The sequence below is a fragment of the Urocitellus parryii genome, chromosome 7 (assembly GCF_045843805.1).
Source record: "Urocitellus parryii isolate mUroPar1 chromosome 7, mUroPar1.hap1, whole genome shotgun sequence".
NCBI classification, from domain to species: Eukaryota; Metazoa; Chordata; class Mammalia; order Rodentia; family Sciuridae; genus Urocitellus; species Urocitellus parryii.
Genome location: NC_135537.1, coordinates 169,558,412 through 169,581,157, shown reverse-complemented (window position 1 = coordinate 169,581,157; position 22,746 = coordinate 169,558,412). Strand labels below are relative to the sequence as shown.

Genomic DNA, 22,746 nt, shown 5'->3' with positions numbered 1-22,746 from the left:
CTGTCCAGAGGACACAGGCAACTCACAATTCACTCTTGCTGTGCTGAATTGGCTTTAGAAGGGATTCTCAGAATAAGAGAGCACTTCAAGTAGTAATAAAGTCCCATGTGAATGAGGAGTGCTTGCCATTAGTGCTTGTCTACTTCTTTTCTCTGCTTCTAAATGTGGTTATTACTTGTTTTCTTCAAAAAGGTATGGTTTCCGGAAGCCGCCCTATGTGGAGCTGAAAGCTAGGCCAAAACTTGGAGAGAGAGAAGTGACTTTAGTTCATGTGACAGACTGGATAGAGAAGAAACTAGAGCAAGAGTTTCAGGTAAACCCACAGTGTTATCTGTGTTTCACTCCAAGTATGAAAGTTCTGGGTAGAACAGAGGTCCTGAACTCACTTCTTCTGGGGCAGGTATCCTCTTTTGAGAATCCAGTGAAAACCATGGACCTATTGGACATGTCAACACGTGTCTATAATCCCAACAGCTCCGAAGGCTGAGGCAGGAGGATCACAATTCAAGGCCAGAGTCTGCAATTTAGCAAGGCCCTAAACAACTTTGCTCAAAAAAAAAAAAAAAAAAGGACTGGAGATAGGCTCAGTGGTTAAGTGCTCCTGAGTTCAATCCCTGGGACCAAAAAAGAGAAAATAAAATAAAACAAACTACTTAGTTTGGACCTTCATCCCAGAGACAACACATATGATTAAACATGGGCATAAAACAGTGCTTCATTTAGAAGATAATTTTATGTGTGAATTTTTGCAGTGCACTGAATCCTCAGTAATACTCAATCCTCAATAATACTTTAAAGCACAGTTGTCCTTCAGGACTTTCTGGATTAGCAAAGGAGTTGTTTACTTTGTGATGAATTTCACCTTTTGAAAAAGACTACTTTCTTTTCATGATAGTATATTTTGTTACCATTTTTCCAAAAATTATTTTATTACTTAAAAGCAATTAATAACCATTTTCAAAAGTACAGTCTCAAGAGCTGGGGCTATAGCTCAGTGGTAGAGCTCTTGCCTAGCACATGTGAGGCATTGGGTTCGATCTTTAGCACCACATAAAAATAAACAAACAAAGGTATTGTGTCCATCTACTAAAAAAAAAAAAAAAAAAAAAAAAGTACAGTTTCAAAAGCCCTGAGGCTTATTCACAGAACATTACTAAATAGTCTTCAGAAGAGACCTAGATTTGGGTCAGAGAGCCAAATGATGACATCTTGTACCAGTAAGCCAGACCCTCTGGACTTTGTCCCTCCCTCGTAAAGTTTGGAATTGACCAGCTGGCAACACCTGGCTGCCTTCAGGGAAGTCGCTCCCTGCCCTGGTGTGGTATTCATACCTTGCTCAGTTTGTTCAGTTCAACGAACGTTTGTGGAAACCCTTCCATGTCCTAGGGACCAAATACCCTGGGAGTCCAAGAGGAATCAGGCCCCCCTCCAGATATCTTCTACATCCTTGGAGTTTGCTCAGCCAGAGTGCATTCTCCACGCCTGTTTTCTGTATTCTGCCATCAGACATAATGCAGTGTAGCTGAGGCCTTGGAATGAGCCATTCTCACCACATTTTGATCAGATGTTTTGTTTTGTGGTGGATCAACCCAGGGCTTCGTGCCTGCTAAGCAAGTGCTCTACCACTGAGCTGTACCTCCAGCTCCTTAATCAGATATTTGAAGCATAGTTGTCTTTCAATTTTTTGTGAATTAGCAAACAACTTGTTTACTTTGGGATGAATTTTACATTCTGAAGAAGACCTACATCCTTTTCATGATGGGATATTTTAAGATTTTTTCAAAATCATATTGTTATTTAAAAGTTAGAGGGCTGGGACTGGGGCTCAGTGGCAGAGCGCTTGCCTAGTATGTGTGAGGCACCACATAAAAATAAATAAAGGCATCGTGTTCATCTATAACTAAAAAAAAATTTTTTTAAGTTAGAGATTAAATATAACTGATAACCCATTTCTGAAAAAGCTTACTGTTATCACCAAGTGGGAAAGTTCTTTGAACCTAGTTTGGAGAAAGACTCTCATGCTGTTAATTTTTTCCTTTCTCTTGTATCCCTAGATCCTACACGGGAATTTGGGTGGGTGGGTCATCCCTTTTAGTAGGGGTTATTGGACTCCAAGGAGCAAGAGGAGGGAAAAGAGGGCAGAGATTGGATGCTGGTGCACTCAACACAAGTTTGGAAATGGAAGGATAGCTGTTTTTCTCTACCATAGCACCTCACTTGGTTTTTTGTGTATGCTTTTGTAAGAGTAATTATGGAGGATTGAGTGCATTGACAAAATTCACATATAAAATTATTTTATAAACAAGCAAAGCACCATTATAATCAATCAGATCTTTGGGCATTAACTGTAATAGGATTTCTTTTATAGATAGCTTTGTGTGTGGTTTGGGTTTGAAAAAAAAGTTAGCTTACATTTTGTTGATAACATTCAAAATAAATAAAAATACATTCACTTGGAGTATGTGTTCTGGACATAATTTGGAAATATTGTCAGCAGTTAATCTAGTTCTCCTAAATTAATGTTGTTGAATGCTTGTTATTTTATCCAGTGTTTCTGCTTCAGGACTGACATACTGGGTTCTTCATGCACTGGTGTAATTCCTTGGCTTTTTCTAAACTAAAGCATGGTGGAGGAATTGGTTTGGAATGTGTGGGTAAAGTTTTCTCACATATACATATATTTTTAACTTGTCTAAAGCCTAAAATTATCAGAACAAAAGAGGGGGACAGCCTAATAAAGCATTATTCCACATGGCTGTTCTTTAATATCTCCCTACAGAAAGTTTTTGTCATGCCAAACATGGATGATGTTTATATTCCTATAATGCATTCAGCCATGGACCCTCGCTCTACTTCCTGCCTCCTGAAAGACCCACCTGTGGAGGCTGCTGACCAGCTGTGATGGGTGAAGATGAGATGTTCCCAGTATTATGAGACCTAGCTCCAGGTGTGGGGTTCGTGGCTGCCATCTGTGCTGTGGTCCTGGCCTTTACTTGTGCCACAGCTATTGTCTCTTCAAGGACTGCTTATGCCCTCTGCCTGCTGGTGCCCATTCCACTGTGAGGTGTCATTCCCCGCATCCGGTGACAGGTGTTTGGATTGCCTGCTGCAAAGCTTTGATTTGGCAAAGGAGAGCAGAAGAAACATCATGATGGGTCCAGAAGTTAAGTGACTCACATCGTGGCTTTTTAAAAAGTCTACCAGTTTTTGTGGCAGCAAACAAGCACATTCAGAGCAAAGCTGTTCAACTGGAAGGCTTCCCCTTGCCTCCTCAACTCCTCCAAAGCTTTTCCTCAGGCAGCTGATGCACAATGGAACTTTTTCACTCGACACTTTGTACACAATTGCAGCCCTCCACACTCCCAGAATGTCAACATGGTATTGTGTGGAGTGGAATTTTGTGAGCCATTTCATTGTTGGTAAAGAGACAGGCATAGTAACTTTTTTTTTTTTCATGATTATTGTGCATTTTGGAAGCAAGTAGCCATAGAACACATACACTAACACTTTCAGCTGGGGTGGAGACAGCGAGATTTATGTGAACGTTAGGCAAAGCCATGAGAGCAAACCATCCCAAGCCTTTACCAATGAGGTACAATCACCTTGCTTCTAATCCTGATTGTTTTCCTGAGACATGAGCTTACATGACAAAGTCAAACAGTGCACATAATGACTGTATCTCCCTAGTATAGATGGGGTGGAGCCAGAAAGCCAGAGCCACGGTCTTTCATCTGGCATTGTGTGCTCCAGAAAGCTTCATTTAGGAATCTGAATGCTTTAATTTAATTGGTCTGGGAGTTTTGTGGGCAGTTCCTTCCTCATGGCCAAACAGAACTGCTGTATAATTATTTTAAGAGTCAAGACCAAACATTTGCTCAACATCAAACACTACGTTTCAAAATAGACATGTGACTTTTCTTTAATGTTGCCAACTTAATTTTGTGCATCTGTGTCATAATGTTTAGTTTACAAGTTTGGGGGCTAATTGTATAATTTGCTTTGAGAAGTAAACTTAATTCAATTTATTGTTTAAAGCTGCATCCAATGTCAATTACCTTGGATAACTTTTAAAACTTACATCTGTGGACAAAGCTAATAGTGGTTTTGTAAACAGCACCTTGCCTGAACATGACTTTAAAGAAATTAATATATTGAAAAAATATATTTGAACCCTTGATTATTGCACCATTAAAACATTTGACTTAAATTATTTGACCATTCCACCCAGTGTACTGTTCTAATTTCTCATTGTGTAGGCTGATTTACCTGTCAGAGTCCGCATGTCTTTTTCACTGGTCTATAACTTTTGTGCAATAACTAAAGGCAAAGGACTAGATGCACTACTGTGTAGAGATTACAGGACTGTACCCTATTGCACTTAAAAATAGTATGTGGGGATTTACAATAGCTTGCATTTTTCACAAAATAAACATCTCATGTCAATACTAGATAAGCATCTAAGTTATTTCTACTAAATCCTGTTTAGATAAGAACAGAATAAATAAAGAATGCTGGGTACTTGGGCCGCTGCCTGGCAATAGTAGTCTTCATTTACTGGATGGTCAATGTACTAGTCCTTTTAAGGGTCAGAAGATAACTATATAAAAAGATCTAATTGGCTTTTCTTTATAATTGAGGAAGCCTTCGTTGTACAGAATGATTTTGAGCTTCCTCCTGAAGAAACATAACAGTGGGTTTTCTTAAAGGTGGAACTGACTACTTTTTGAAAGGTTAGGAGACTTCTTTTGGTAATAACTCGGGTAAACTGGAACGTTTTTTAGGAAAAACTGGTCCAGACCTGCTTCCCTAAAGCATCAGTACAATTATGTGGCATCTTTGCGACCTTGTGTGGCTCAATCAATACAATGACCCCCAAATCTTAATCGGGGTCCTCATTCTTCCTCACTTCACATTTTGAGAACCCAATCTCATTTGCCCTTCAACACTAGGCCAAGTGCAAGATTTCAACTGGAGAACTGTGAGGTTGCGTGGTCTTTTAGGTACAACGCATTTCAGTCACCCGAGTTGCTCGGGTTTCTTGGGATAATTAGCTTCCCCAAAATTTTAGGCCCACAGTCGTCAAGCCGCTTGCCTGCTTTTTTTATATCACAGCTACACTTTAGCCAGAAATTAAAACTCAGATCCAGGCCGAAGCCAGTTCCCATCAAATCCTATTGCTCAAGATCTACATCAGTCTCCCCTCTTGCCATTCCACAGCATGCAACTAAACCCGCACATCTCACTAATCCCATACTGAGGGCTTGGGACTTAGTGGAGCAACAAACGTATGCAATTTGGGAGAGGAAAATAACGGGTACACTCACACAAACTAGGCAGTGGGGCCTATGGCTATCTCCGTCATCCCCCAGGACACTGCAGCTGAATCCTCCCTCTAAACTGCCCACCTCCAGCAGCATCGACGCTGAACCTGATCCTGGGCATGGCCATGTAGCTCGCGGTTAAAAGGGCCGCCAGCGAGAGGCAGGCGGCCCCAGTTATGCGCGAGCACGTCCTCTGGCGCTGCAGCCTGACCCCCGGCGCCACGCGCAGGCGCAGCAGGGGCTCAAAGGCAACGCGTCGCCAATGAGGCAGACACATACACACACATCAGGGCTGTTGTCAAATCATTTTATTGAGAAGGTTGGAGATTAAGGAGTGCGGAAGCGCTGAAATTAACGATTAAATCCGACGTCCTCCGCAAGGACAGACCTGCAAAAACAACAGCAGTGTGTCAGAGGGAGTGAACCAGCCCCCCCTTCCTCACCCACCGCCGCGACAGCCGGCTCAGACTACAGTTCGCATCACCAGCGTCAGCAGTCTAACACGTGCTTTATTTGGAATGTCATCACTGCTGGCTGAAAGCCTCCCACCCAAGTCCCGGGTCTGCTTCGCCACACAGCAGAACAGAGCGCACCTCACCTTGCTGCCGCCGAAAGGAAGAGAAGCGCCTGTGGCTTTTACTTAAAGGAGCACAACGGAAGTGGTGGGGTGGGCTTTACCGCTATTAACCAATAGAAAAAACACACCTCTGACCATGTGCATGTAAAGTTGTCTGATGATTGGCTGTGTTTGCTAGGTCCTCCAGAGTATAGAGTGGTCACACACCAACCATAGAGCTGGGCGTCTAAGCGAGAAGTGTGAGGGTTGTACAGTCCTGGAATTCTTCAAATTTTTTTCCATATCATGATCGCTGGTTGCAATTAGCGATTCCTTTACAGCATGCAAAAGAAACCTTTGCAGACAGGAGACTAAATTGTATGAGACCTTCTTTTCGAGGTCAGCCTAGACAATTTGGCAAGAACCTGTCTCAAAATTAAAAATAAAAATTATGTTTTTCTTAGAAATAATTTTTCCTTTTAATTAGGAAAATTTACCGGGGTTTTTTAAATACGTATTTTTAGTTGTTGATGGGCCTTTTTTTTTTTTTATTCATTTGTTTCTATGCAGTGCTGACAACCGAACCCAGTGCCTCACACATGCTAGGCAAGCGCTCTGCCACTGACCACAACCCCAGAATAATTTACTTTTTTTTTTTTTTTAACTAATAAAAGCAGTCCAACCTATGAGTCTGTTGAATGGAGGTTCTTATTTTCATTATTTTCTATGTAATCTTTAAACTTAAAAAATTCCTCATTGATCCAAAGCAGTAGTTGTTTTTACAAGTGTTAAGAACCCTCGAGACGATTATTTATTTTCCTTGTGGTCTAAACTTTTGTCACTGCAATAGTTATTACCTTGTAGTACAGTTTCTACTTGGGGATATATAGATCTTCCACAGATTCTCGAAATGAAGATGTTTTCACTGTCTTGTGCAAAAATGAGATGAAGTATTGATTCAGTGATAGCTGTCTAGTAATTACATTGTCAGAATCTTTGTATACTATGTACTTGATTGGAAGTGTGCGTGCTGTCATTTACTTACACTGATGTGTTAAGATTAAGCTTTAAATACCAAAAGCTGTTGAGGATGCCAAGTATCCAATACTTAGGTTTGGGAGTGCAAAATGGCCATTTTTTTTTTTTTTTTTTTTTTAAAGAGAGAGAGAGGGGGGAGGGAGAGAGAGAGAGAGAGAGAGAGAGAGAGAGAGAGAGAGAGAGGGAGAATTTTTAATATTTATTTTTTAGTTATCGTCGGACACAACATCTTTGTTGGTATGTGGTGCTGAGGATCGAACCCGGGCCGCACGCATGCCAGGCGAGAGCGCTACCGCTTGAGCCACATCCCCAGCCCCCAAAATGGCCATTTTTGAAAAGAAGTTAAACAGTTTTTAGAGAGAGAGAGAATTTTGTTTTTTTAATGTTTATTTTTTAGTTTTCGGAGTACACAACATCTCTGTTTGTATGTGGTGCTGAGGATCGAACCTGGGCCGCACGCATGCCAGGCGCTAAGCTTGAGCCACATCCCCAGCCCTGAAAGGTTTTTTGTAAAGTCAGACATACACTTACCATGTGACCCAGTGGTCCCTGGGTGTTTACCCAAGAAAAATGACAGCACTTTCACACAAAATCTCTAAACGTAAATGTTCACAGTAACATTATTCATAATCCCCCCAAACAGGACTAAAATGCCCTTGAAGGGGTACATAGATAGGCAGATTATGGTACACCCATACAACTGAATGTTACTTGACAATAAAAAGCAAGGAACTGGGGCTGGGGATGTGGCTCAAGCGGTAGAGCGCTCGCCTGGCATGCGTGCGGCCCGGGTTCGATCCTCAGCACCACATACCAACAAAGATGTTGTGTCCGCCGAGAACTAAAAAATAAATATTAAAAAATTCTCACTCTCTCTTTAAAAAAAAAAAAAGCAAGGAACTATACATAGATGCCCAAGCTTGGAGTGTTCTCAGAGGGATTATGCCAAGTAAAGGGAGCCAAACTCAAAAGACCATAGGATGCCATTTATGTGACATTTTGGAAAAGACTACAGGGATTGGGGATAGATCAAGGTTTTCTGGGATTGGTAATGTGTGGAGCATTTGACCAAAGGGATAGCAGGAGGCATTTCTTTTTGGTACTGAGAATTGAACCCAGAGGCATTTTACCACTGAGGCACATCTTCAATCCATTTTATTACTTTATTTTGAGAGAATGTCTCACTAAGTTGCTGAGGCTGGCCTTAAACTTGTGATCCTCCTGTCTCAGCCTTCTGAGTCACTAGGATTCCAGGCAGGTGTGAATGCACCTGGTTTGGAGACGTTTCACGTGTGTGTGTGTGTGTGTGTGTGTGTGTGTGTGTGTGTTAGTAGGAGGCATTTCTGAGGATGAGAGAACTGTCTGTCCGGCATCTTGATTGTGGTGATGTTTACATGACTTTATGCCTTTGTCAAAATTCACAGAACTTCATTGTACTGTCATGTGTAACTAATTAAAACAAAAAAATTTCACAGAACTATTTACTAAAATTTTACGGTATGGAATTTTAAAATAAAATTTTAAAATTATGTTCCAGTCATTTTTTTTTTCATTATTTTAATGAAACAAAATTGGCTGTGTTTGCTAGGTCCTCCAGAGTATAAAGTGGTCACACACCAACCATAGAGCTGGGCAGCTAAGCAAGAAGTATGAGAGTGGTACAGTCCAGGAATTCTTCCAATTTTTTTCTATATCATGATCACTGGTTGCAATTAGCGATGCCTTTACAGCATGCAAAAGAGACCTTTACAAACAGGAGACTAAACTGTATGAGACCTTCTCTTCCAGACCTTCTGGAATTATAATAATTAAAATAATATTATTTACCTTATATAGTTTGTGGCTAGGCTATTTAGCTCCTAAAGGTCATGGCTGATAATATTTCTGTCAAGGATTACATATATCTGATATAAAATGACTGTCTACTTGTATCTGATATAACTTCATCCATCCCCCCCTTTTTTTTTTAGTTGTCACTGGACCTTTATTTTATTTATTTACTTATTTATATGTAGTGCTGAGAATCCAACCCAGTGCCTCACATGTGGTAGGGCAAGCGCTATACCATTGAGCTACAACCACAGTCCCATCCTTTATTTTTAACTTTTCTATACTTTGTTTTCAATGTGTCCTTTTATATGAAACACATGGTCAAATCACAGGGTTCAGTCCAATATATGTGTTTAAAATCACATTTAAATTTTTATTGTGAAATATATCTACATAGAAAAAAGTGCATATAAAGTATATATATGGTTTAAAGAATATTTATAAACATTCTCTACCTACCATATAGTTAAGAAAAATGACATCATTGATAACTTTGAAATGCACTTTTTTGGAGGGACCTTTCTGAATCTATATATCCCTCTGTCACTCAAAGAAAATCACTATTCTGAACTTTGCATTTGTCTTGTTCTTGCTTTTCTTTTATGAACCAGTCTTGGGAGGGACCCACCATCACTTCCCACATTCTATTTGTCCAAAGAACCAACCCTGATATGAATACCAGGGAGGGTGGGGGAGCCCCTCTTGGAAGTTGGCTACTATTTTAGTCAACTTTTGCATCACTGTGACCAAAATACCTGACTAAGTTTAGGAAAGGAAAAGTGGCTGTCCGTTTCAGAGGTCTAAATCTATAGATGGCTGACTCCACTGTTTTAGGCCCAAGGTGAGGCAGGACATCAGGAGAAAGTCCCCAGTGGAGGAAAGCTGCGCAGCTCTTGGGAGTCAAGAACCAGAAAGAGAAAGGGAGAGGATTAAAGAGGCCCCCAAAGAAGATTCACCCTTCCAGGGCACACTCCCAGTGACTCACTTTGTCCAGCCACACCCCACTGGCCTACAGTTACCACCCAATCAATCCATTCAAACTAGATTAGATGACAGTTGTCACAGTGCACTCATTTTACCTCTGAATATAATAGGACCTTTGGGGAGGACACCTTATATCCAAACCAAAATAGCTACCACATTGAGGCTAATTGCCTAGGACATGGTCTATTTTGCACCTGAAGAGAGTTGTGGGTATGACGTTCTATGAGTGTCAAGCAGATGAAGGTAGTTGGTGGTGTTATTCACATCTCCAGTAGCTGTGCTTCTCGGTGGAGCAGTTTTGCCACCTAGGGACATTTGGAGACACTTCAGCTTTTCACAACTGGGAAGGGTGCCACTGACACCTGTTGGGGAGTGTTGTGGGTTGAATTGTGTCCTCTAAAAAGAAATGTTGAAGCCCTAACCCCCATCACCTGTGAACGTGACCTTATTTAAAAACAGTCTTTACAGATGGGTTCATTAGAATGATCCCTAGTCCAATATGACTGATATCCTTATAAGAATAGGAAAATTTAGCTGGGTACAGTGGTGCTACACTTGTAATCCCAGTGGCTGGAGAGGCTGAGACAGGAGGATCCTGAGTTCAAAGCCAACCTAGTGTTGGCATCATTGCAGCATACTCCTTACTCCCACCCCCACTTTATGAATACGGTTCTTATTCCCAAGAAATAGAAAGTAGCCTGAGATAAAATCTGCTGCCTGGAGGCGAGCCGGTGTCTCCCTGTTCTCTCATTGAGAGACAGGAGACCACTCACCTGCCCCTGAGATGGGGACATCCTGGTTTCCCTGTTCTTTCCTTGAGAAGATAAGGGGACATGCCAGTTTACCTGTCCCCACTCTGAGAGATAAGAGACTGCCTGTCTCTGCTCCCAAGAAACAAACTTGCCTTCCACAAGATCAGGGGATGCTGGCCGTGTCAGTCAAGACCAAGCCCGCCCTAGGGCGGGGCCCTGATTTTAATCTATAAAGGTGACATTCAAAGGAGAGTGGCTGCTACTGTCCCTCTCTCTGCCCACAGCAGCCTTGTCAGGCTCCTGACAATGAACCCTCTTCATATCCCAGGTGTGTGTGATCAGTCCTTATCCCAAATGTGTGTGTGTGTGTGTGGTCAGTCCTTATCCCAGGTGTGTGTGTGTGATCAGTCCTTATACCAGGTGTGTGTGTGATCAGTCCTTATCCCAGGTGTGTGTGTGATCAGTCCTTATCCCAGGTGTGTGTGTGTGATCAATCCTCATCCCAGGTGTGTGTGTGTGATCAGTCCTTATCCCAGGTGTGTGTGTGTGTGTGTGTGTGTGGTCAGTCCTTATCCCAGGTGTGTGTGTGTGGTCAGTCCTTATCCCAGGTGTGTGTGTGTGATCAGTCCTTATCCCAGGTGTGTGTGTGTGGTCAGTCCTTATCCCAGGTGTGTGTGTGTGATCAGTCCTTATCCCAGGTGTGTGTGTGTGATCAGTCCTTATCCCAGGTGTGTGTGGTCAGTCCTTATCCCAGGTGTGTGTGTGTGATCAATCCTCATCCCAGGTGTGTGTGTGTGATCAGTCCTTATCCCAGGTGTGTGTGTGTGTGTGTGTGTGTGTGGTCAGTCCTTATCCCAGGTGTGTGTGTGTGGTCAGTCCTTATCCCAGGTGTGTGTGTGTGTGGTCAGTCCTTATCCCAGGTGTGTGTGTGGTCAGTCCTTATCCCAGGTGTGTGTGTATGGTCAGTCCTTATCCCAGGTGTGTGTGTGATCAGTCCTTATCCCAGGTGTGTGTGTGATCAGTCCTTATCCCAGGTGAGTGTGTGTGGTCAGTCCTTATCCCAGGTGTGTGTGTGGTCAGTCCTTATCCCAGGTGTGTGTGTGATCAGTCCTTATCCCAGGTGTGTGTGTGTGATCAGTCCTTATCCCAGGTGTGTGTGGTCAGTCCTTATCTCAGGTGTGTGTGTGTGATCAATCCTCATCCCAGGTGTGTGTGTGTGATCAGTCCTTATCCCAGGTGTGTGTGTGTGATCAGTCCTTATCCCAGGTGTGTGTGGTCAGTCCTTATCCCAGGTATGTGTGTGTGATCAATCCTCATCCCAGGTGTGTGTGTGTGATCAGTCCTTATCCCAGGTGTGTGTGTGTGTGTGTGTGTGTGGTCAGTCCTTATCCCAGGTGTGTGTGTGTGATCAGTCCTTATCCCAGGTGTGTGTGGTCAGTCCTTATCCCAGGTATGTGTGTGTGATCAATCCTCATCCCAGGTGTGTGTGTGATCAGTCCTTATCCCAGGTGTGTGTGTGTGTGTGTGTGTGTGGTCAGTCCTTATCCCAGGTGTGTGTGTGTGGTCAGTCCTTATCCCAGGTGTGTGTGTGTGGTCAGTCCTTATCCCAGGTGTGTGTGTGGTCAGTCCTTATCCCAGGTGTGTGTGTATGGTCAGTTCTTATCCCAGGTGTGTGTGTGATCAGTCCTTATCCCAGGTGTGTGTGTGATCAGTCCTTATCCCAGGTGTGTGTGTGTGATCAGTCCTTATCCCAGGTGTGTGTGGTCAGTCCTTATCCCAGGTGTGTGTGTGATCAGTCCTGCGTCACTTTTCTTTCACTTAGCAACTTAGTGAGGCCCTAAGCAACTGAGCAAGGCCTTGTCTCTAAATAAAATATTTTTTTTAAAAGGAGTCTGGGGATGTGAGTCATTGGTTAAGTGAACCTGAGTTCAATCCCTGGTACCAAAAAAAAGGAAAATTTGGTCATGGAGATGCACAAGAGGACAGCCATTTCAGAACAGAGGTGGAGACTGGAGTGACCCTGCCACAAGCTGAGGAACACCTAGGACTAGCTACCAGAAAATGGGAGAGGCAAAGTATTCTCCCTTAAAGGTCTTGAGGGGAGCACGGCCCTGCCACAGCTTTTATTTCAGACTTTTGGCCTCCAGAGCCGTGAAATGATAAGTTTTTATTGTTTCAAGCATTCAATTTGCAGCACTTTGTTAGGGCAGTCCTAGGAAATGAACAGAGACCAGGGCTGCTGCTGAACGCCACACAGTGCACAGGATAGCCCCCCACCCCCAGCACAGAATTATCTGGTCAATTAAAAAAAAGGTCAAAAAGGTCAGTGGTGTGGAGGTTGAAAAATCATGTCTTATAAGTTTAGTTTTCCCTACTGTTCTATAAGCAGATTGATAAGAGTATTGAAATCTAATATAAATTGTGGGTTTGTTTTTTTTCTCATCAGTTGTGTTAGTTTTTGCTTCATGTATTTTCAAGCTCTGTTTTTAGGCATTTACATATTTGGGATTATGAGGTTTTGTTCATAAATAGATACTTTTTAGCATTGTGAAATGTCTTTTATCTTTGGTAATATTCCTTGTATTAATGTCAGTTTGCCTGATATAAATATAACCATTCCAGCTTTCTCGTAGTTTTTTAAGGTGATTTGCAATCAAGGTAACTTTTCAAATTCTTAGAAGCTATCCCCAGGGTTGTTAAATGCTATATTTAATTTTTTATTAAAAGTGACAGAAAACCCATCTCAAATTGGGTTAAGCCATGAAACTAACTTAGTTCATACAAATTAAAAACTCAAAGAATGGCTGGGGCTGAGCCATAGAGCGCTCACCTAGTATGTGCGAGGCACTGAGTTCGATCATCAGCACCACATAAAAATAAATAAAATAAAGGCATATGTCCAACTACAACAGTAACAATAAATAAATAAATAAATAACCAAAAAACTCAGAAGAGCGGTCTCTCAGCAAGATATGGCCCGGTGGCCTCACTCTGCCCTCAGGGCCATGGGCTTCATGGGCTTGGTTCTCAAGGCAGGCCCAGCAGAGTGGGGCACCGGGCTGGGCTTCCTGCTCCCTCACACCCACACCTATTAGAGATTTGCTCACCCCTTAGCCAATCACTGTGGGACAGAATAGAGAATGCTAATCGGCTGACCTATTCTGGACCCTTCCAGGAGCTGAAAGTGGTGTTAGTCACATGCAAACAATGGAGGTGTCCAAACCAACCGCCATCAGGGAATCCTAGGGAGGGGAATAAAGGAAATGGGTGCTAAGAAAATACCCTGGGTATCCACCACATTGCTTATTTTTAAAGATACAGTCAAAGCAGAACAAAGCAGCAGTCTTTGACTCAAAGGCAGAAAGATACTTTGCTTCTTCCCCCCAACCCTCCATCCCACCTCACTCCATGAACAGTTCCTGCACACACATTCCTGATTAACAGAAATTTAAAAAAAAAAAAATGGGGGGTACTGGGATTGAACCCAGCGGCTCTCTACCACTGAGCTACATCCCAGCCCTTTTTTGAAATTTTGAGACAGGGTCTCACTAAATTGCTGAGGCTGGCCATGAATTTGCAATCCTCCTGCCTCAGCCTCCCAAGTCACTGGAATTACAGATATGTGCCACCACATTTAGTTTATGAGCAATAATTTAAATGAGTTGAAGATTATAGAGTTCGCTTATTCTCAGACATGGTAAGTCCAAGGTGGGGAGTTACATGAAGCTAATATGATGGGGGCCGTTCCCACAGGGTCACAGTAAAAGCCCTGAGTTTTCTAAGCGCAAAGAAAGGCACTGATGAAGTTTTAAGCAGGAAAGTGACATAGTCTGATCAAGTTCAAGCTCCTTCATGTGACCTGCCACACTCCAAAGTCACCTCCCCATGGGGAACTTCGTTAGAGAACACCTACCTTGTAACAGGCATTTTACATATTTTACTTCAAATTTTCAGAACAATTAGAGAACCAAGTCTCGGAGAGATTAAGCAATGTGTTTACATTTGCACAATTAATAAATGATCAAGCAGAACTTGGGTTTGAACTCATGGAAGTTTGATTTTAAAGTTAGGCTCTTGATCCCTATACCATGCAGCCTCCTGAAGCCTGCCTTTGATTTAAGTCAAAACTATTCTACATTATTTGAGAAGTTTGATGACCTCTAACATTCACACACACTTCACCCTTGAGGGAGGGTAACTTAATTCCTCTGGACCACTCAAGGAACCAAACGAGGGACCAGGAGGGGAGGCAGTAGGATCTCCTAACCTGAAATAGTAAATTACACCAAAAATCGTATGGAAAGATCCGAAGTCTGACTCTTTAAGAGGAGAATCAAGAAGAACCTTGAGCTTAAGAGGGACCCAAAGCAAGTGTGGAGTGCTGGTCCTGGGCTGTCAGAGCAGCACAAGCAAAAGAGGGTGAAAGATGGGAGAAGATAGAGAACGTGGTCTGGAGCAGTGTCCCACCAGCATGGGGGCCTGCATGTGCAGCCTGGGCTGGGTGGGTATGGATGGGGGAAGTGTCGCCTGGAAGTTTGAAGGCCCAAGAGTGGAAGAGATGAGACCATCCTGTGCGGCTGCCCTCTACCTCCCTCTTCTCTGTCTCAACATAACTGTCTATCCATCCTTCCCTTCTGCCTCAGAGAAACACACAGCATCTCATCACTTGGTCTTTCAATGCACATTTTAAAAGTCCGTCTTCTGAACTTGATCCTGTTCTGAGCCCTGAAGTCAGGAATATGAATAAAACAGTCCCATCTTCAAGTAGCCCACAATATAGCTGAGGGGAGGGAAACCCTAGAAGTTATGGACTTGGTATCTCTCTTTCATTCCCCCATTAACCACAGAACCTTCTGAGGTATGGGTGTGCATCAGAAAAAGGAAAGGAGGAAAAATAGGACCCTTTGTGGAGGGTTGATCATGGATAAGGTATAGTCATATAAACAATTTAGTCCTCTTGAGAATCCTGAACCAGAATTTTAATTGGAGCCTAGGGGTTGTTAAGTGATGAACACCCGCTCAAACTAACTAGTGGGGGTAAGGGAGGGTTTAGTTGACCAGGAAAGGCAGCCAGGCAGGCTGTTCTCAATTCAGCCTAGAACCAGAAGCCCAAAAGTATCCAGGGCTCTCTGATGGCATCTGTGCTTTTATTTCCTTGTCAACTTCTTTCTTTCCTCTGAATTTCTTTCTTCCACAAGACACAAGAAGCTCCTGGGCCTCATACTTCCAGGCTTTGTCACCAGAAAAGAAATGAGTCTTTTCATGGCTCTGGTTGGAGTCAGATTGGGTATAAGTCTACCCATACACCAAATGAAGGTGGCCCTATGGTAGCTGTTTTGGTTATCAGTAGGTAATCAAACGACAAATCATAATATGCACAAACCACCCATAACTCAATGGTTCAAGACAAGCCATTTTACTATGTCTCACAATTCTATGTTCCGCCAAGAGCTTCTTTTCTGCTGCATGTGGTGGTGGCTAAGGAAATCTGGAGGCTTAATCGGGCTGGAGCATCCAAGATGGCTTGCCCAATGGCTGGCAGCTAGGAGCTCAGCAAGAGCTGTTCGCAGCAGCTCCATTCTCTTCCTGGGGGGCTGGGCTTCTCCCATCAAGGCAGCTAGGCTCTAAGAGGGAGCACCTCAATAGTGAGTAGGCTAAGAGGAAGGAAATGGAAATGCTAGGCCTCTTAAGACCTGAGCTGGGAAGTCCCAGAATGTCACTTATGGTCAAAGTCAGTCAGAAGGCAGTCCAGATTCAAGAGAAGGAGAAATAAGTGCTTCCTTATGATGAGAACAGCATGTGCATATAGGAGGGGAAGAATTGTTTTCAGAGCTGATATGATTGCCCAGCCTGGGGAGGTGTTCATACCATCCAACATATCTTCCTCTCTTGCAAGGCCGGCCTCAATTCCTGTTCACTTGCTCTCCTCTGTGTCCCCTGTAGTGAGAACAGCACCTTGAACATGACAGGAGCCCAGTAAACATTTGACGAACTGTTGAATTCTTCCTTCCTCATCTTCTTGTTTGAATCACTGCACTAGTTGAATGCTTTCCATTCTGCCTTGCCAAGGTCTTTTTCTTTATTAAAAAAAAAAAAAAGATATATATAATTTTTTAGTTATAGATGGACACAATATCTTTATTTCGTTTATTTATTTTTATGTGGTACTGAGGATCGAACCCAGGGCCTCACATGGGCCAGGCAAGTGCTCTGCCACTGAGCCATGACCCCAGCCTGCCAAGGCCTTTTTCTAGCATTCAACGTGTCTCCTTCCCTTTTTTGCTCTAGATGAAGATGAAAATAACTCGTACCAACAGTTTCATTTGGTCTCTCAAGTGCTTGTTCCCCTGACCCGTCTCACTCTGATGCCTACTAATCAAAACCCAGCCTGACTTGGGGTCTCTGCCACTGGCCCATCCTGCCTGTCCTCCCAACTTCACCTCCCCTGCCCCTCTGTGGAGAAGCCCAGCAGGAGCTCGCTGATGAGTCTGAGCCCTGTGCTTTCCTTCCCCTAGGCCTTTGTGCAGATCCTCCTTGTCCCTTCAGAAGGTCTTTTCCCCTGTCTGGCAAAAGGTGCGTCCCGTCCTCCATGAAGAAGACATCCCTTCTTCCACGAAGCCTCCTTGCTCTGTCCATCGCCCCTTCCTCCTCCTACCAGGCCGAGCTCTAGACCACAGAATTCTGTTTCTCTGAGTTTATTCCCATCTTTCTGCATTTCACAGTTACCCTTGTACCTTGGTCACTTCTGTGCATTGTGTCCCATCACCTTTACCAACTTGCAGATTCCCTGATATTGTCTTATGACACCAACTCTTTGTACTGAGAAGTCCTAAAAGATATTAGTTGAAAGAATGAATGAATAAACAAAAGAATGAGTGAATGAATGGTAATCATCCATGTAGGGGGCAAAATGACTTTGTCTGCAAAAAGACATTGACCAATAAATTAGGGCAAAAGTCCCACTCTGCTTTATTTTATTTATTTATTTATTTATTTATTTATTTATTTATTTATTGTACTGGTGATTGAACCCAGCAGAGCTTAAAAGACTGAGTCAAAAGTCGGGGGGGGGGGGAACTGACCCACATCCCCAACCCCATTTACTTATTCATTTTGTGGTGCTGAGGATTGAACCCAGGGCTTTGTGCATGCAAGGCAAGCACTCTACTGACTGAGCTATATTCCCAGCACCCTGAGTCCTGTTTTAAAAAAAGTTTTATCTAGAGACAGGGTCTTGCTAAGTTGCTCAGGCCCTCGCTAAGTTGCTGAGGCTGGCTTTGAACTTGCAATCCTCCTGCCTCAGCCTCCTGAGCTGCTGGGATGACAGATGTGTGCCATCACCCCTGGCACTGCTTTAAAATCTATCTATAAAATATGGTGGATGAATTCTCCTAGAAAGAAAGGAGAAGGAGATCATGGAAGGCCTACTTATTACAACTCGAAAACGACTCAGTCTGGAAGGAAGAAAAAGAGCAGGGAGACAGAAGGAAAGACAGGAAATAATATCCAAGAGGCAAAAGTTCAAGAAGAAAGAACTGTTAACATACCTGAATTGAAGAGAGGCCCAGGGATAAAAGGATGAAGCATGGCCCCTGGGATTTATAAGAGGAAGAATGTTTATGAGCTTTTTTTTTCCTTATTTTTTTTCTTATTTTTATTTTTTTATTAGTTGTTCAAAACATTATAAAGCTCATGATATATCATCTTTCATACATTTGACTCAATGTTTATGAGCTATTTGAGGGAAGTTTCCAGAGAGTTCTGTGGAAATAGGTCAGACCCCAGGGGATTAGGAGGGACCTGCAGTGAGGAAGTGGAGGTATTTTGAGAGGATGGCCATTTTCATAGTGGTGCTATGTTGTCCATCTGACATTATTAATATAACCTAGTGACACTTTGAACACTTTGTCACATAGCATTTAGACATGACATAAATGGGGGTGAAATACAACTGCTCAGAAGCTAGTGAACAAATAACTTGTCAGGATAAACCTGAATTAGTCCCTAGAGGAAGCAGGGAGAAAGTTCACTATTCTCAGGCAGATGGCTGCTATATATTTTTACATTCTTTTGCACAACTCCAAGATGAGATCATGAGATTTTACCTGTTATTTAAGGCAATGTCCCTCACCACCACATATTCAAACTTTTGGTTGTTATTAGTACACCAGCTCTTCCTATCCATGTGTTCCATACCTGTGGATGCAACCAAGTTTGGATAGAAATATTTGGAAAAGAACTGCAGCTATACCAAACATGGACAGATTTTTTTTTTTTAATATTTATTTTTTAGTTCTTGGCGGACACAACATCTTTGTTGGTATGTGGTGCTGAGGATCGAACCCGGGCCGCACGCATGCCAGGCGAGCGCGCTACCGCTTGAGCCACATCTCCAGCCCACAGATTTTTTTTCTTGTCATTAATCCCCAGACAATGCATTGACATAGCATTATATTATGTTACTATTATTAGCAATCTAGAGATTATTGAAAATATATAGGAGGATGAGGGTAAGATATATGCAAATGCTATGCCATTTCATATGAGGAACTTAAGCATCTTGGAATTTTTGTATTTGCAGGGGTAGGGATGTCCTGAAACCAACCTCTCACAAATATGGGGGAATGACTGTCTTCCACAAAAATGCCAGCCTGGACTACTAAGTACACTTAAAGGTCCCATAATCATACCTTGTTATAATGCTGTTGACGGGGGCAAAAATAACAGTCAGTTAATGGTGGAACATGTTATAGCATCTAGGGTTAACTCAGGAACTCCAAAGTTAAATAGATCTCTGGTTTCTAATCCATGTTGTGCCTCTTGCTAGCTGTGTGTTATCCACCAAGCTGTCAACCTTTCTCAATTTTAGTGTTATCATCTGTAAGAGGAGGCTAATGACATGTACCTCATAGAAGAGTTGCACAAGATGATCCCGTAAAGCAGATATTTGCACATTTCCAGTCAACCGCAATGGTCAATAGTCACCTTGATAATAAGAAATAATCACTTTTGCAATATAAGAAAGTGTGTATCATAGTGGGTATGGATCTATGGTAGAGAGGAATTCTGACAAAGAGTATCACAATATTTTCAAAGCCAGTCATCCTTGAACAGGAAAAGCCAAAATTCTATTTACCTAAGATGAAACTGCTCCCAGAGGCAATAGATTTTAGCTTTTCCCTTAAACATTAGAACAGAGCTGGGTGTGGTGGTGCATGCCTATAATGCCAGTGGCTCAGGAGGCTGAGGCAGGAGGATGACAAGTTCAAAGCCAGCCTCAGCAACTCTTCGAGGCCCTAAGCAATTCAGCAAGACCCTGTTTCTGGATAAAATATTAGTGGCTCAGTAGTTAAGTACCCCTGGGTTTAATCCCTGGTACAAAAACAAAAAACTAGAACAGAAAGGAGATAAAAATTTATCTTGCTACTAGAGACTGACTCCTGCTTCATTGTTTTATTTTTCCCATTATTCCTGTGAATCCAAGTCTGTTTGGAAACAGCAGCAACAGGGAGTTCACTGAAAAACAAACTCTCTGCTTATGAAGATGCTATTCCCTGGAGACTAACTCAAGCTTTGAAATATAATCTCCATTTCCAGCTTTAGGAACTTTTTCTTCTAAGTCCCCTTCTTCAAAAGTAGCTATTGTTAAAAAAAAGTAGCTATTGTTTAAAAAAAGTAGCTATTGTCTCACTAAAGAGCTATTGCAAGACAACCTGACAAATCAGTGTAAAAAGAAAATTTTAAACACAAATGAAATAGGCAAGTAGAGGTCATAATTTCTTCCACTAGAGGGCAACATTTGCTAAAATAAACATTAGCTATAGTCTCTCAGTCTCCTGAGTAGACTGGAAAACACACAGGTTTCTGGGCTGTGTTCCCTGGAAATTCCGAATCAGTAAAGAAAATGTATTGAAAATCCACTTTTTTTAAAGCTCTTCAACTTTGGGAACCACTGCTTTAAAGAGAAGTGAAAATAAGATCTTGCTATCTCCCTTTCTCCTGCCTCCCAGCATTGAGATCCTGCTATAATCCTTGCTGAAGCTAATGCATATATACATATATATTTCTTACCTTGGTGACAAAAGAGGGTTTATTTTATACTTAGACCATGACCTTGGCCTTAATTAGTGGATATTATTTAAATCCTGAAAGGTTATTTAGTGTCCATTTTCAGTGTTTTTGCTTGTTTTTGGAGTGAGGTCTGAACTCACTCCAAAGGTGAGGCATTCTGCCACTGAGCTACATACCCAGCTCTTTTAAATTTTTTTTTTTTTTGTACTGGGGATTGAACTCAGGGGCACTTGACTGATGGGCCACATCCCTGCCCTATTTTGTATTTTATTTAGAGAAAGGGTCCCACTCAGTTGCTTAGTGCCTTTGCTAAGGTTGGCTTTGAATTCGCAATCTTCCTGTCTCAGCCTCTGGAGTTGCTGGGATTGCAGGTGTGTGCCACCATGCCCAGTCCCTTTTTAAAATTTTGAGACAGGGTCTTGCTAAGTTGCTGGGACTAGCCTCAAACTTGGAATCCTCCTCCCTCAACTTCCCAAGTAGCTGGGATTACATCCAGCTCTGGTTTTGGGTCTTTTATAGGGGAAGGTACACTTCACAGGCATCTACAAAATATTTTCATTTCTGTTTTTATCAGTCATGCCAGCTTTTGTCTTGTCATAAGTAAAAAGCTGTCAAAAGCAGTATTTGACTGAAAAGCAAGATTATGGGCAACACCACCATAAATAAAACCAGTGCTTATCAGTCGAAACTGTCAATCAACGGAAGAAGTTCATGAAGCATGTGGCCTGGGTAAGCCTAAAAACCATTTTGTGGTGCATAAGCAATTTTGAGAACATGTAACAGTGCAATTAAGGCCTGGGAATTTGATCCAACTAAATACAGGACAAATACTCCTACCTGGCCCAGGTTTCTTGGATGATTTTTGTTTGTTTCCAGGATCTTTAAAACTGATTTATGAGTCAGATTGAGGTCAGCATACCCCTTTGTGTTTCATCTGCAGCATTTACAGGGTCATAGTGACATTTTGAATTGTCAAAGGTCTGCCAGGGTTTCAGCACAGCAAGTTCTCCTCCCAGACTTACTCTACTGTTTGAGAAAATACACTGAAGAAGGGATGTGAAAGCCAAGCTTTTCAGTTAAGCTCCTCCTCTTCTTCTTCTTCTCCTTCTCCTTCTCCTTCTTCAACTCAAGCACATGTCTAATAGATCTTGTTGTCACTTTGTGATCTGTCCAGGTAGTCATGAAAGAGCTCCTCCCTGGCTACCTGGCTACAGGAATGCTGAGGCTGTTTTGCCAACTTCTCTCTGCCCATCTCAAACCTCTCTGTTTGCATGTAGACATGTCAGTGACACTTCTCAAAATGTCTCTCCTGCTTTCACAGTTGCTAAATTTGTCTCTTAAACTGATGTGTTGCTTTCTCCAGCCGGGATAGGATTAGTCTATTAGCTGTGATTCAAGTTAGGGGTTGGGAATGGGGAAACTTTACAGGATTTGGGCTTCCTGTGAGCATTTCTGTCTGTTATAGTTGGGTGGGTTGACCCACAATGCACACAGACCAGCCACTTGGCCATGCCTCTGCTACTCCTTTGCAATTTTTTTCTAACATTACTTACTTCCCCGCTCCCTCTAAATCTGAAATATCTTAAGTCTGTCATCTGAGCAAGTTAGGAAAAATAAAAAAAATTGTACCTTTTCTTGCTTTCCTAAGATTTGTACTTCAAATCTTATTACAAGTAATATGTCCTTCTCAGTGGAAGGCAGTTTGGGACCTAGTGACCAAGCAGCTGCTGGGCGCTTTAATTCTGATTAATAGCCCACAACCCTCAACTAGACTGGTAGGAGTCCTCAACCCACACACTCCCTGCAATGAGCTGTGACACAAATCATCTCAAGCTTCATGAGGTCAAGGTTACACGTATACAAACGTCCCATTAACAAACACACAAGACTCAAGTATCCCAAATAGTTTTCTTCCTATAATTTTTAGGGAATGACTTGGCCATGGTTCATTCCAAAGGGAACTGATGGCTGCTGGACTCAATTTGAGGGGAATTCCTGAGGGTAAAGAAAGGGAAGAAAGAAAGAAAGCCCCAATAAATGGGCCTTTTTCCGGCTGGATGGGGCACAGCAGGAGGGCCTCTGCAGTGAACTGTGCGACTGTAGGTAGGGCAGAAGCGGTGCTTGCTGGAATCCCCTGCCAGCAATTCTTCCACAACAGGGGGAAGACCAAGAGTAGGCTTCTGGGTACACTGGG

At 42.5% G+C, this 22,746-nt stretch overlaps 1 protein-coding gene and 2 non-coding genes across 6 annotated transcripts in view; 1 reads left to right on the top strand and 2 right to left on the bottom strand.

Moving 5' to 3' along the window:
* Positions 1–4,223, top strand: part of Tex2 (testis expressed 2) — a 111,475-nt gene extending 107,252 nt beyond the window's left edge. For 3 of the 4 annotated variants that reach the window (XM_026402248.2, XM_026402245.2, XM_026402247.2), the window contains exons 11-12: positions 193–313; positions 2,780–4,223. In XM_026402248.2, coding sequence (XP_026258033.1) covers positions 193–313; positions 2,780–2,902 — 244 coding nt within the window. In that variant the 3' untranslated portion in view covers positions 2,903–4,223. The remainder of the gene's footprint in view (positions 1–192; positions 314–2,779) is intronic. The other variant, XM_026402249.2, reaches the window with a different exon arrangement.
* Positions 4,224–5,444: 1,221 nt separating this feature from the next.
* Positions 5,445–5,576, bottom strand: LOC113192230 (small nucleolar RNA SNORA76). Its single transcript, XR_003301991.1, has one exon. It is a non-coding gene; the product is annotated as a small nucleolar RNA SNORA76 (small nucleolar RNA).
* Positions 5,577–5,782: 206 nt separating this feature from the next.
* LOC113192228 (small nucleolar RNA SNORD104) lies at positions 5,783–5,852 on the bottom strand. Its single transcript, XR_003301989.1, has one exon. It is a non-coding gene; the product is annotated as a small nucleolar RNA SNORD104 (small nucleolar RNA).
* Positions 5,853–22,746: the final 16,894 nt, after the last annotated feature.